Below are 14,701 nucleotides of genomic sequence, written 5' to 3'. Positions count from 1 at the left end.
AGTTGGAGGAACGGGTATTCAGAATAGACCTGAACATTTTCATATCAGAAAAAGAAACATTTCGGTTTCGTCACAGATTTGGAATTAAGAACACACCTTCATGTTTTATGACGTCACGAACCCGGCCCAGCGAGCCTGCGACACAGGAATCCCACCAGTCGGTAGACCCATTGTCACACAGGACCCGCAAGGCCAGGTGCCGCAAAGCTCTCTCCAGGACGAAGCTCCCGCGGGGCCCCACCCACCTCGGTTCCGGAGCCTCATTGGCCAGTCTTCCGCCCGCCATTTCTGTTAATCCCCGGGATTTGTCACGGGAGGCGGGCGTCTTCTTTTCGGGCATTGATTGGTCGAATCTTAACGACAGCAAGAAGTCCTCCGAGCCTCTATTGGTTCTTAGGCCGCAGAATGGGCGGGGAAAGGCAGGGCGACAGGGCTCAAGGAGGAAAGCGCAGAGTGCGCCGGCGCGTAGTCGGGGACGCCAGGCCTGGGATTTTGCTAGGGAACCGACTGTTGTCGCCCCGCCCCTTCGGGGCTTTTTGTCCCGTTAACTGTCGGAGTGGCGGGGGCTCCAGCACCGGGCGACATGCCGGTGCGCTTCAAGGTGAGGCCGTGGTCTCCGGATCTGAAGGCTGCTGGGGGGAGTCGTGGCGGGGCGGGTGCGGGGCGCGGGGGCCTCGCTGGCTTTCTGCGCGGCGCTCCTGGGCCCCGCAGAGCCTGCCAGTTTCCAAGCCTGCCAGTCACGATCCTGGAGGATGATTGTCTCCTCCACCTAGCTCCCTCTCCGCTCGCACACAATTCCAAGCTAGTGCAGTGTGGAAGCTGTAGTTGGTGTTAAGAGAGACTGATTTTGGAGGACACGGGAGTAGATGGAAGGAGGGCACTTTGTATTGAGATCTAAGGTGGCTTCAGATTGGGACACCTGTGGCCCCGTTTCACAGCTTATGCTTTTAACCCCTGCCCCCTACCTACCCTTTAAAACTTTAAATTGCCTATGTCTTTTAAAGGAGTGAGAAGTGGGACCTTGACAATGTAAGGATAGGGTGTAAGAAATACACATTGTTCATAGTTGTGCATAAGTTTCAGGTAGGTGGTAGCTGTCAGACACCCATCAGTGTGACACCTGGCCACAGCATTTCACAAACCCTGTTTTATTCTTTTATCTTAAGGGCTTATATCAGAATGGGAGGGAAATTTGTCTTTCTTTGGTAGACTTTTCAAAATTTCGGAAGGTACAAGGCATTATACATGATATTGTGTACACACTGAGAACTTAATTAGTTAGGATAATTATAATTGCGAGGATTTGGATTGTCACCTGTTATCAGACAAGAGCCCAGGCTTTGGAATCAGACACCCAGCAAACAGGTAACCACTCAGAAGCTCAGATTCCTGCTGGTATCTGCCTCAGATGGTTGTGAGGATTAAAGGATAGAATACCTGTGAACTGCTTAACATGGGGCTGGATAAGCAGTAGCTGCTATCAAGGAATTCTTGTGTGTTTATCAACTTCTTTCAACTTTTAACTCTCTGTAATGGTTCAGAAATTATTTTTACTCATGTCTTCTTTAAAACAACATCCGTTAATTGCATTGTACTCAAATTGTCTTTTGTATTACAGGGTCTGAGTGAGTACCAGAGAAACTTTCTGTGGAAAAAGTCCTATTTGTCAGAATCCTATAATCCGTCAGTGGGAAGAAGGTACCCATGGGCTGGACTTAGATCAGATCAATTAGGTAAGTTGAACAAACTAATAGTCATTATAGCTTAAATAAACCTTGGGGTTAAGTTTGCAAAATGTTTAAAAATTGTGAAGCATCGTTCAGCCATTTTTTTTTACCAAATATTTTTTGAGGGCTTCCTATAGACCTGGACTAATCCCAGCTTCTAGGGAGATAGCCTTGAACCAGACAAAGACTCTAACTCTAGGGAAAAACAGTAAAAAAGTAACTCAATAAATAAACCAGGGGATTTCAGGTTGTTATAGGCTAGCATATACGTAACTGGTGGGAGGGCTGGATTGATGGCAAGGAAAGGCCTTTTTGAGGAGGTAATATTTGAGCTGATACATGAAAGCTGAGAGCAGACAAACCTGGGAGGTGTACTCCCAAGGTCTTCAGGAAGGGAAACTTAGATTAAGTAGCTTTCCCAGAGTTCATAGTAAGTGGCAAAACCATGATTTGAAATCCACACCTGGCCTGGATTTGAAAACTGGCTCTATTAAGGGCCAGGCACATCTATACAGATGAGTGCTTGGGGCCCCACATCTGAGAGTGCTTGAATATGTCCCCCCAAATATTAGATATTTGAAACCAGGAGAAAAAAAGACAGGAAATAAGTATAACTTTTGCAAGCCTGGGAAGTTAGTAAAATGAGAAGAGTGTTTCTAGAATTAGGTTTGGAGAACAAAAGGAAGAGTGGACTCGAGTGAGTGGCTCTGGGTTCCTCTGAAGCATCAGGATACTTTGCTCAGAGCCTGACTTCAACCAGTGGCTGTCCCTGCTTCTTGGGCAAGGTGGTGCTCAGAATCCTCCAAATGACTCAAAATTCTACAAATCTGAGGCCCATTAGATTAATCCAAAGTAAATCTTAAAGTGTAGATATTCCACTGAGGGCCTGTTATGACACCGGAGTTAACCAGATTGTTGCCTTGAAAACATTTGCGCTTAGATCAACTACATTTGAGGGTGTGTTGAAACAAGACTGGGAGCAAGGCCACTTTGGAGTATGGTACATTATGAAGGCAGTACCGGTCTAGGGGAGGTATATTAATGGAAATATTAAGTAAAGGGGAAGAGCAGAGCGAGAACTCCAGGATGTTCAGAAAGGAGTAATAGCAGTTTTACCTAGGGTTGGCTGGATGTTCTGTTAACGTAATGTATTTTTTCCCCTTCCTGTGTTTTTGCTGATGCTGGAAGAGAAGGACAGACCACTTGAGAACTTTCCCCTTTTATTTTGCTATTCTACCAGAAGCCTCTCTGTGTTAAAGCAAAGGGAAGTCTAGGGCAATGGACTTCAAACTTTTTTGCTTTCAGATCCCTTAAGAGAGTTTAGAAAGTCTTTGTATCCTTCCACATTTTAAAGTTGATATTTAATGTTTTTAATTGCAAGTGTAACAAATAGTTTCAAAGGATATGATTTCCAGCATATTGAATATTGTGCATATATTTCATATATGTTTTGTTAAAACTTTCGAGCTGCCAGTGTAGCTCATTTAATTTTTGGTAAATATTCATTATATAATTGGTAAAGTCAGTCCTCATTGGCAAACTAATAAGGCAAAATAGAATATTTTCTTTGAGAAAAAAGTCTAACTTTGTTTTTCAATTCCTATAAATGTGTTCATTTCACAACAATTTCACATGCCATCACTCTTACTCCTGAATTTTAATTCTAAGATAGATAGGTGGGAAAGGTGTGGACCTGAATGAAATAAGGCACTCTTTGTTATTTGTAATCTCTGCTTTCTTTGCTTTGCTTTCAGATATTCTCAGTAGTGAATTCTTTCTTGAATTGTCCCTTTGTTTATCCTCCACACCTAGGAGAATTTTTTGTTCCTTGGGGCTGAGAGGTGTGTCTCCCTTTTGAGAAGTGAGAAAGCCGGGGTGGGAATGATGACTACAGATGACAGGTGCGTCTTTCAAGCAGACAAATGTTGGGAAATAGTGCATATAGAGTTAGGATATGCAAAATGATGCCCTTAAGCGGCCTGTTTCTGCTTATCCCCCACAATGTCTCCGTTTGCCTCCAGACACATATGCACCCAGTTTGAAGGCCACTAGTCTAGGGAAGCATTGTAAGGGGGGCGACCCTGGTTTCAATGGCCAAAGCATCTGTCACAGAGGCTAAAGAACTGTGTGGGTTTATGTCAGGCCAGATTTTCAGGCCACCTTCCCTCTCCTTCCCTCTAGTCTTACTCTTTCTTCCTTACCCTGCACAGCCTTCTATTTAAAGAATGGCCCCAAACTAGGACAGTATCTCAGTGACTGTCATTCCACAGAGCTCCTCTTACTTCAGTAGAAGGTTAAGTTTTTTGGACATTTGCTTGCCAGGCAGAAATATAGAGAAATAGTATCTTAGCGCCTGTTAAAAGGGTTCATTCTCTTTAATTCTCAGGAAATCAAGGCAAGTGTAGAACCAAGATCCAGCATAATGACATCTCATCCCTTCTCTCCTTGGTCAACTGTGCATAAGAGCAGCTTTGTGAAAAGTTCCAAATTTTGACAGTACCAGGGCCCATTGTTCTGTTAAGTAGCACAGGAAAGAAATTAGAAACGGAGGCTACATGTCCTGCCTGGCTTGCTAGGCCTGTCACGTTGCAATTCTAGTGACTTATGTTAGGCTAACTCGAACACTGTGACCCCAATTTTTAAATTTTTTTCTTGTCAAACTTTCAGTACTTTTTAAAAAGCAAAGTTAAAGATTTTATGTTGACAAACTATACCTATCTTTTTTGTATGCCACTTGAAGGACATTGTATCTCACCTGAATTTTCAATTCCATTTCTTCTCTCATAAGTGTTATGAAAAATTGTCTTTGTAACTTTATACTTTAGTAGCTGCAGTTTTTTTACACTATATTTTGTAGGAATCACAAGAGAGCCAAGTTTTATTTCAAAAAGAAGAGTCCCTTATCATGACGCACAGATTTCAAAGTCTCTTGAGTGGAATGGAGCAATCTCAGAGAGCGATGTGGCTATATCCCCAAACCCTGAAGCCGCAGAAATAGCAGAATCACAGAAGGGAGAACAAAAAGAAGATGTTAACCAAGAAAGAGTTCTTGCACTAGAAGCCTCCAGGGTTCCCAAAAGAACCAGATCTCACTCTACAGACTCCAGAGCTGAAGGGGCTTCAGATATTGTGGAAAATGATGCAGATGTAATAGCAAACCATATACCGGTTAATGAAAATGAGGGCCTGGAGCATTCTACCAAGCTGCATTCAGAAAAAGTAGATAACAGGGTAGGTATATTCATTGTATTTCTTTTTGAAAGCATAGAATTCTTTGTAAATTTCATCATCATTTCAGTAAGACTACATTTTGTGCTTAAAAATTTTCCATTGTTGTTTTCTTATCTAATGTCTTCTAGAATAGTTAAGACTGTTGGCTTTAGTTTTTGGAAATTCTATTCTTAAGAGTTGCTATTTTGTACCTGTTATACTAAGATATCTCTTCATTGAATGGACAGTCTGCTTCTGGATTTTATTCATCCTGTATCAGCACTACAGTCCTAAGGGAGAGATCAGATTGAGACAGAAGGAGAGTAGTAAGCCATTACCTCTAGCAGGGGTGGTGAGCTGACTTTTACCTAGGCCCTTTTCAATTTCTTATTGTGTAAACAAACAGAATCGCAATTGACAAAATGCAAAAGGAAGGGCAGTTCTGGCTGCATCTCCAAGATCTTGGAGTTCTGCTCTCTTATGTCACACCTGGCCTGGAGAAGGTCCCTGCAAGCACATAAGCATAGGCTGCGGAGACCTGAGCAGACATCTCACTGCCTCCCACGTTTTTTGCCAGTCCACTGCTGCTTCCCCATTTCATGTCCACTGGAGCTACGGAGAGGCAATCAGAAGTGAAGAACCCGTGTCTTGTTGTGAAAGCCCAGGGGACACGGTAGAATCAAGGAAGGTGATGTGTAAGCGGTGGGCCGGGGAAGGGTGTCCAGAAGCAACGTGTGGATGAGGCGAGGTGCTGCTGTTTCTTAGTAATAGGTCTAATTATGAATAATTCGTAGGAAGGGGCTGAAAGATGCTATCTTTTTCTGGAATGTACAGAAATTAAGAAATAAAATTCCTTGACAATAGTAAGAAAGGAATTTTAAATAGTTTGTTTAAAAGGGAGATTATTTATCAATTGAAAAAAGTCTGCTATACAACAGTGTGCATGTAGTTAACAATACTGTATACTTAGAAATTTGTTAAGAGGGTGGATTTCATGTTATATGTTTTTTTTTGTTGTTTTTGTTTTTGTTTTACCATAGCACAAGAGAAAGTTTGAATAGAACCTTTTAATGACTCTGGGTGGGATTTTTCTTACCCTAACAGTTGGATAGAGTTCTTCGGAAGAAAGCAGGATTGACCGTTGTTCCTTCACGCAATATCTTGAGGAATTCTGAATATCAAAGGCAGTTTGTTTGGAAGACCCCTAAAGAGACTGCTCCAGTTTTTGCAGCCAATCAGGTAGTTAATGGATGTAATACATTTTTAAGTATCATCATCTGATGAGAGTGATGCAGATTTACACAGAACTAAGAGCTAAAAGAAATTAGATACTTAAGTAGGCCTGGAGGTAGATTCTAGAAAAGTGAAAATGAGATTCTTGCTAAAACCATTCTATTACTTCTGATTTATAGTAGTAATATGATACTGTCCTAGGCTACTGATGATCATTGTTGCCAGACCCATCACACACACTAAATATGAGACAGGGTAATGAAACTTGATGCCTGGTAAGTTTCTGCATGCTGTGAGACTTTTTTTATTTAATAAAAAAATTATTAAAATTGTTTTTAATCTAAAATATTGTGCTTGTTGACTAATATGTTGCATGTTTTCTGTCTTGCAAGAAAAGCATAACTGCTTTGGATATTTTAATAAATACAAAATATGTTAAAAGTAAGATAAGATACATAATCTGGCTTTTGTATCAATTGAGCAGTAATAGGAACTGTCATTTTAACTATATTTATGAAATTCAAAAGCTATAATGATAACTAAATGTGATATTAGATTTCATTGTACCTGTACACAGTTTTTGGTTCTGGACAACCATTGCTAATAAATACTCTGTTGTTTTACTACCATTTCATTTATGTTCTTAACTATACTTCTACGCCCTGGTAAGGAAATATCTCATTTAGAATATCTGCAGAGGCCCGTGATAGCTTAGAATTTTCTTCCTCATGATCTTGGCATTTTTCTTTATAAACAATCACACCCCTTCATATACCCTCATTTTCTCTTCTATCTCAACATTCACTTGTAATCTATATACCCCTGAGGACTGAGAGGGTAGATTCACCAAGGCGATAATATTAAGATAATAATACCTGGGAGCCAATAAATTATGTTGGCTTTGGGCTTGCTTACTTGTTATTCAGTCTTCTAAAAAACTGAAATTTGTATAACATTTTGGGGAACATATAAAATAGCATGAGGTGACGTTTGAACCCTTTGTGAATCTAGTCAATAGGAACAGTACTTTTTTTGCAGGCTCCCAAGTGTTCTTGAATATTAAGTGTACCTACAAAATTACTTACTGCCTGAAAATTGTAATTGTTCAGTTTTTGTGGAGCATTTCACCTTTATGCTGAAGCTGATTCAAATCAAAGCTCCACTGACAGCTTTTACATATTTCAGTGGAAACATTGTGTAGAAATTCTCTTTTTATAGGCTTCAAAGTATAGTATAAAATAAACCACTGGCGATACCTTCACTTGTAGTTTCATTGCTTTCATCAGTGAAGGTTTCAAATAATTTTGGGGGGAAGCAAATGCTCTTTGTTAATTCAAAGCGTATCAGTTTCAGGGTCTGGATTGAAGAGCCATGTGATGGAAATTTACAATGCTTGTTGATAGGGAACCTCTAAAGCTATTCAGTTCTATTTTATCAAACACCTGTTTTCTGAAAGGATGTCTTGTATTAATATGTAAAGGAGTCTGAACAATTTTTGGCAGAAAAGTCCTTGAGGTGTTATACTCAGGAAAAAGATACTCTGGATTTGATCTGTGCGAAGATGCACTAGTCAGCATTGTAAAGCGGTAATACAGCTTATTTGTGCTCCGTATCTTTTCCTTTTTCTTTCTTTGTGGACAGTGGTAATATGCTATAAAATAGACACCATATTATAAAATATTAAAGATAAAAAGAAATATCTAGGGGCGCCTGGGTGGCTCAGTGGGTTAAGCCTCTGCCTTCAGCTCAGGTCATGATCTCAGGGTCCTGGGATCGAGCCCCGCATCAGGCTCTCTGCTCAGCAGGGAGCCTGCTTCTCCCTCTCTCTCTCTGCCTGTCTCTCTGCCTACTTGTGATCTCTCTTTGTCAAATAAATAAATAAAATCTTAAAAAAAAAAAAAGAAATATCTAAAAATAAAAACATAGGGATGCCTGGGTAGCTTAGCCAGTTGGGCATCTGCCTTCAGCTCAGGTCGTGATCCTGGAGTCCTGGGGTGAGTTCCCCATCAGACTCCTTGCTCAGCAGGGAGCTTGCTTCTCCCTTTGCCTGCTGTTCTCCCTGCTTGTGCGCGCTCTCTCTCTCTGACAAGTAAATAAGTAAAATCTTAGAAAAGATAAAAATACAAACAATAATTACCTGTTTTTTCCCCTTACATTAAGCTAAAGATAAGCAAAGGAGAGAAACAGAACAAATGAAAACATCAGACATTTAAAAATGTTAAGAATCTTCTCTTTTTGGAGGACAAAAAAAAAGTCCTATCAAGAAGGGAAAAAACCTATAGAGCTAACAACAGAATTGCCTTATATAGTGAATGTCTATGTTCATATCATTAAAATATGCCTATTTTACTTATTACCATACTGATGGGAGGGAGAGGTGGGAAACTCTGGGGAGAAAAAATATGGTTCTGGGTTTTTTTTTTTTTTTTTTTGCTTAAACATTTTTTTTTTAAATTTTTAAAATTTCTTTTCAGTGTACCAGAATTCATTGTTATTTTTATTATAGGAACTGTTATTCAGTAATGAGTGTAAAAAGTTGATCTTTGGATTTTTTCCCCAGCTTTATTGAGGTATAATTGACAACCTGTGATACATATACATTTACAGTATACATGTAATGTTTTGATATGCATATACATTGTAAAATACTTCAATCATGCTAATTAACACATTTATCACATAATTACCTTTGTGTGTGTGTGTGTGTGTGTGTGTGTGTGTGTCTTAAGCTCTACTCTCTTAGCAAATTTCAAGTATATAATATAGTAGTATTAACTTTAGTCCCTGTGTTGTACCTTAGATCTCCAGAGCTTACTTAATCTGCATACTGGAGCTTTGTGCTCTTTGGCATGCATCTTCCCATTTCTCCCACCCCTAGACCATGGTAACCACTACTGTACTCTCTGTGTCTGAGTTCCATTTACTTAGATTCCAATATAAGTGAGATCTGCTCCATTTGTCTTTCTGTGCCTGGCTTATTTTACTTAGCATATGTTCTCTGGTTCATCCATTTTGTTGCAAATGACAGTATTTCCTTCTTTTTTAAGGCTGAATGGTATTCCTCTAATTGTGTGTATGTATCATTTTCTTTATCCATTCATCTATTGGTGGACACTTAGGTTGATTCCCCATCTTGACTATTGTGAATAATGATGCAATGAATGTGGGAATGCAGATATCTCTTTGAGATACTGATTTCATTTCCTTCAGAAATGTACCCAGAAGTAGAATTGTTGGGTAGTTCTATTTTTAATTTTTTGAGGAACTTCCATATTGTTTTTCATAATGACTGTACTAATTTACATTCCTACCAACAGTGTAAGAGGGTTCCCTTTTATCCACATCCTTGCCAACGCTTGTTATCTTTTGTATTTTTGATAATAGCTATTCGAACAGGTATGAGGTGATACTTCATTGTGGTTTTGATTTACATTTCCCTGATGATTATTGATGTTGAGTACCTTTTTTTTTTTTTAAGATTTTATTTATTTATTTGACAGAGAGAGACAGTGAAACAGGGAATACAAGCAAGGGGATTGGGAGAGGGAGAAGCAGACTTCCCGCCAAGCAGGGAGCCCTATGTGGGACTCGATCCCAGGACGCTGGGATCATGACCTGAGCCGAAGGCAGATGCTTACTGACTGAGCCACCCAGGCACCCTGATGTTGAGTAACTTTTCATATACCTGTTGGCCATCTATATGTCTTCTTTGGAGAAATGTTTGTTCAATTCCTCTGCCCATTTCTTAATCAGCTTTTTGCTTTTCTACTGAGTTGTAAGAGTTCTTTATTATTCTGGATATTAACCCCTTACCAGATGTATGATTTGCAAATAACTTCTCCCATTCCATTATTGCCTTTTCACTTTGTTGGGACTTGCTTTTGCTGTACAAAAGCTTTTTAGTTTGATGCAGCCCCACTTGTTTATTTTTGCTTTTATTGCCTTTGCTTTTGGTGTCATAACCAAAAAATCACTGTCAACACCAATGTCAGGGAGTTTACTGCCTATGTTTTCTTCTAGGAGTTTTATAGTTTCAGTCCTTATGTTCACATCTTTGACCCATTTTGGGTTGACAGGGTCCAGTTTTCTTCTTTTGCATGTGACTGTCCAGTTTTCCTAACATCATTTATTGAGTGATTATACTTTCCCTATTGAATATTTTTGGCTCCTTTGTTGTAAATTAATTGAGTATTTATTCATTCATAAGGTTATTTTTGGGCTTTCTATTCTGTTCATTGAGGTATATGTCTGTTTTTATGTCCTTTGTCCATTTTTATTTTTATTAAAAAAGTTTTCAAAGATTTTTTTCATTTCAGAGAAGAGAGCAAATGGGGGAGGAGGAGGACGGAGGGAGAGAGAGAGAGAGGATCCTTGAGCAGACTCTTGTGCTCAGTCTCAGGACTCTGAGATCATAACCTGAGCTGAAACCAAGACTCAGATGCTTAACTGACTGAGCCACTCAGGTGCCCCTCCCTTGCCTATTTTTAATATCAGGTGGTTTTCTTGCTATCAAATTGCTTGAGTTCCGTGTATATTTTGAATATTAACCTATTAGATGTAGTATTTGCAGTTATTTTCTCCCATTCCATAGGTTGCCTCTTTGTTGTTGTTGTTGGTTTGTTTGTTTGTTTTTTACTGTAAAGAAGTTTTTTAGTTTGATGCTGTCCATTTTGTCTATTTTTGCTTTTGTTGTCCCTTGGATGTTAATTAGCTATATGAAATGGAATTATAAACAGTTATATAATTTTTTTGGTATTGTATAATTCAACTTTATATGTGAAATTCTTAAAGCATTTGAAAAACTAAGTTTTCTATACTTAATCAGCAAAAAAACTAAACTAAAGTAATTTTTGTTTTAAGGTTTTCCACAATAAAAGCAAATTTGTTCCACAATTCAAAGGTAACTCAATCATCCATGAAACTGAGTACAGAAGAAATTTCAAGGGCTTATCTCCAGTGAAAGAACCAAAATTAAGAAATGATTTGAAAGAGAATGAAAATTTTGAAGCAATATCTCCTGAAGAGAAGGTATTCATCAATTCTTAACTTTAAATATTTATTTTTTATTTGGCAGAAGATCAAGAAAGCGAGAGGAGGAACACAAGCAGGGGGAGTGCAAGCAGGAAAGCAGGCTTCCTGCTGAGCAGGGAGCCCGATGTAGGGCTTGATCCCAGGACCCTGGGATCATGACCTGAGCTGAAGGCAGACGCTTAACGACTGAGCCACCCAGGCGCCCTCTCTTAACTTTAAACAAAATAAAAAACTTGGAATTTTAGACTCCACATGTTTTCTTTTACCAAACACTACCTGAGATTTTTGGTTTTAGCTAGTTTAGTAATTCAATTGTTAGTTCGTTAAGTGTCACATCTTCATTAAGCACTTAATGGGAGCCAGGCACTAGGTAGGTACTGAAAATACAGCGATAACCACACTAAGCCCGACACAGCTTTTGGGCTAAGGGGGAGACAGAGATATAACTAAATAAATATAATACTGTGGCAAGTGCTTGGCAATACGGTAGTTAAGTCTGTGATACCTAATAGCAAATGATTGGTCTTACAGTAATGTGAGCTATAGGGGTAACAGTAAAGATAGAAATATATACTTTAAATAATGGAGATCAAACACAAACACACATACATACATGTATTTTTTTTTTTTATTTTTGTTTATTTGTCCGTTTGTTTTTGGGTGTGGAGCCCAATTCAGGGCGTGAACTTAGGACCCTGAGATCAAGACCTGAGCTGAGATCGAGTTTGATGCTTAATGGACTGAGCTACCCAGGTGCCCCCTTTTTTATGTTATGTTATGTTATGTTTTATGTTATTTCTTTATTTAGTTAAAGTACGTATACATGCATTTTTAAACCAAAGCTTCAGCGTGGCAAATTACAGCTAGTCTAATTATGTGATTTACCTCAGCATGTACAAATGCCTGCCTCTGAAACTACATCTCATTTAAGTTACAGTGTCAGGTTAAAATTATTGTAAATTATAGGTAGATGGGGTATAAGTCCTATTTTCAAATCTTCTGTCATGTTATAGTTAATAAATACTTATGGGTTCTAAAAATAGAAAATACTATGACTAAAAGTAAATTGGCATGTATATTTCTGTAGACACACATATATACACATTTTTGGATTTGTGATATCAGGCAGAAAAAAATGGTTAAGTTATTCAGTAAAGCAATGTGGTTGGTAACTTACTCAGTGGGACCTTATATGTAATTACTGTAACACTAGGGGCGCATAGCTGGCTCAATCTGTTAAGCATCTGACTCTTGATCACATCTCAGGTCTTGAGCTCAGGGTCACAAGTTCAAGCCCGCATTGGGCTCCACACTGGGTGTGGAACTTACTTAATTACTGTAACACAATTAAATATAAATTTAGAATATCAAAGTCAAATGTAAAAGCACTGTTTAATAGGTAGTAACATTGAGGTTTTTTTTTTTAGATGTTTATTTGTTAATTAAAAGGTTTTTTTTCCTAGCTAAGGATATAAAAGTCTTTGTTATAAAGTGAACCAAATCCTGAGTTATACTTCAAAAAACCAACCAGGTATACTAGTTTCAAAACTTGCTTGTTGATTGCTTACGACTTTTAGGTTATCTTTACTTCCACAAACAGAATTATAATACGATTGTCTGATCATATTTTATGACATTTATGTTTTCACTTTAATGTATAATCTATTTTAAACATAAAGTGTTTAAATTATTTCCATTTTAGTGTAATAAAACAGATGATCCTTTAAAATTAGAAGCAGAGATGGAATCAAAAGAGTCAAACCAGCATAAAAAGAAGCTTACTCCTTGGAGACATCAAAGACTTGGGTGCGTATTTTAGAAGAAAAATATCATGTATTTAGATGATCAACATGGTGAAATATTTACTCTCATTTTCGTTTCTGTTAGGAAGGTGAATTCTGAATATAGGGCAAAATTTCTGAGCCCAGCCCAGTATTTGTATAAAGCCGGGGCTTGGACCCGTGTGAAGGAAAACATACCAGATCAGGTGAGTATACGTGAGCTCAGTAAGGCCACATTTTCTTTGAGCTCGGATCCTCGTTTGATTTCACACTGAGTTTCATTTAGTAATAGAGACTACAGTTTAAAGATGTGTGATATAATAGTAGCACTTCTCAGGAACTTAAAATTATATGTTAGGATATAATTTGTCAGTGTGTTTACCCTTTTTTTTTTATATCAAATCGCTCCTTTCTCAACTAGAGATTTTTGTTATTACAGTCTTTTAAGTTAAAAGGGTGTTTTATAATCCAGTATTTCATTGTATTAATACAATTCAGTTTATAGAATTGTAGCATTGTAGCTTTCTTAATAACAGCCAGATTTCCGGTCTCTCAACTGAAGATTCATTTTCAAGATTAGTTTGTCTGATAGTGGCCTCCACTGGCTGTGTGTACTATGACAGTCTGTAAGCATAAGGGAGGTGTGGCCTGTGCTGATAGAGGTTTGAGTTCCAGTGTTGGGATACCCTGACATATGGGAGAAATTCTGAGGATCCTAAAGAAAGGTTTGAGGAAAAGGGTAATCCTAGAAGTGGGAAGCTTCTTACAGTCAGAAACAGTGCAGTTTCTGCTTGTCGTGCAGTTACCATCCTTTAAACCACATTTTGATGGTTTCCTGTGTTTTCTGTGTGAATAAGCAAAAGCAAAACGATTTAGACTTTAGTAAACACCCCCTGCCCCATCATTGTGAAGAGAGAGGTAATTTGGATCGGGAATGAATCTTTCATTTAGCTCTGTACTTTCAGCCATGGCTAACAGTTAAATGTCATGAGCCTCCAGAGGAAGATATTGGCACCTTGAGGGGCTGGCTCTTGGCCTCAGCAGCTGCCAGACCAATGTCCTGGTGAGAGTCCTGTATTCCACGTGTTGTTTCAGGAGGTTACTCGATTCCCACTGTGGCTGCGCCGGGTGCTCTCTACGGCCCTGCTTGAGCATGGATCAGCAGCAATACTGGCAGAGTAAAAGGCCAAGTCTTGAAGCTGTTCCAATTATTGTTGGAGGCAAAATTCATGCATTCACTGTGGTGAAATAAAGTTAAAAATAAGAGCCTCGGGAGCAAGCCTGAGGAAAAAAAGGAATTGCATCAGCAAAACTCCTGAGCAGTTTATGGCCATGCCAGACCTTGGCAAGGAGCTCTGAGCAGTCTCAAGGGGAATGAGGAAAAGCTGGAGGCAGAGGCAGGGTGCAGGGCGTGGCCATAGAGGGCTAGTGTGGCCAATTACTAGGTGTTAGCCACTGGCCTGTTACATTTAGGGCCTTCACTAGGTTGAGCTCATGAGAGGCTTCTTGTTTTGGAAAGATTATCTCTCCGTCTCAGACTTAGGACTCAAATCTAAAAATTTAATGGACCGGAGGATTGTTTTGTCTGGAGTCGTTATAAGGTGATAGTCCTAATCCTGCCTGGATGTAAGACAATATTTCTGTTGATATTAAAGACCTGTCTTTCCAAGGTTTCCTATTAAAACATCTTGGTAACATGACTTTTTTAGGCTTCTCAAA

General features: G+C 38.9%; 1 protein-coding gene and 1 long non-coding RNA gene across 5 annotated transcripts in view; one reads left to right on the top strand and one right to left on the bottom strand.

Moving 5' to 3' along the window:
- LOC125107559 (uncharacterized) overlaps window positions 1–222 on the bottom strand; it is a 113,621-nt gene extending 113,399 nt beyond the window's left edge. Inside the window, exon 1 of the long non-coding RNA XR_007129593.1 lies at window positions 97–222. This is a non-coding gene — a long non-coding RNA (uncharacterized LOC125107559). The remainder of the gene's footprint in view (window positions 1–96) is intronic.
- A 207-nt stretch (window positions 223–429) lies between these two features.
- Window positions 430–14,701, top strand: part of MDM1 (Mdm1 nuclear protein) — a 33,501-nt gene continuing 19,229 nt past the window's right edge. For 3 of the 4 annotated variants that reach the window (XM_047742262.1, XM_047742263.1, XM_047742261.1), the window contains exons 1-7: window positions 445–601; window positions 1,619–1,733; window positions 4,585–4,958; window positions 6,042–6,176; window positions 11,031–11,198; window positions 12,904–13,007; window positions 13,089–13,188. In XM_047742262.1, coding sequence (XP_047598218.1) covers window positions 584–601; window positions 1,619–1,733; window positions 4,585–4,958; window positions 6,042–6,176; window positions 11,031–11,198; window positions 12,904–13,007; window positions 13,089–13,188 — 1,014 coding nt within the window. In that variant the 5' untranslated portion in view covers window positions 445–583. The other variant, XM_047742264.1, reaches the window with a different exon arrangement.

The sequence above is a fragment of the Lutra lutra genome, chromosome 8 (assembly GCF_902655055.1).
Source record: "Lutra lutra chromosome 8, mLutLut1.2, whole genome shotgun sequence".
NCBI classification, from domain to species: domain Eukaryota; kingdom Metazoa; phylum Chordata; class Mammalia; order Carnivora; family Mustelidae; genus Lutra; species Lutra lutra.
Note: the sequence above shows the minus strand (reverse complement) of the source record. Positions and strands in the feature narration are given on the sequence as shown.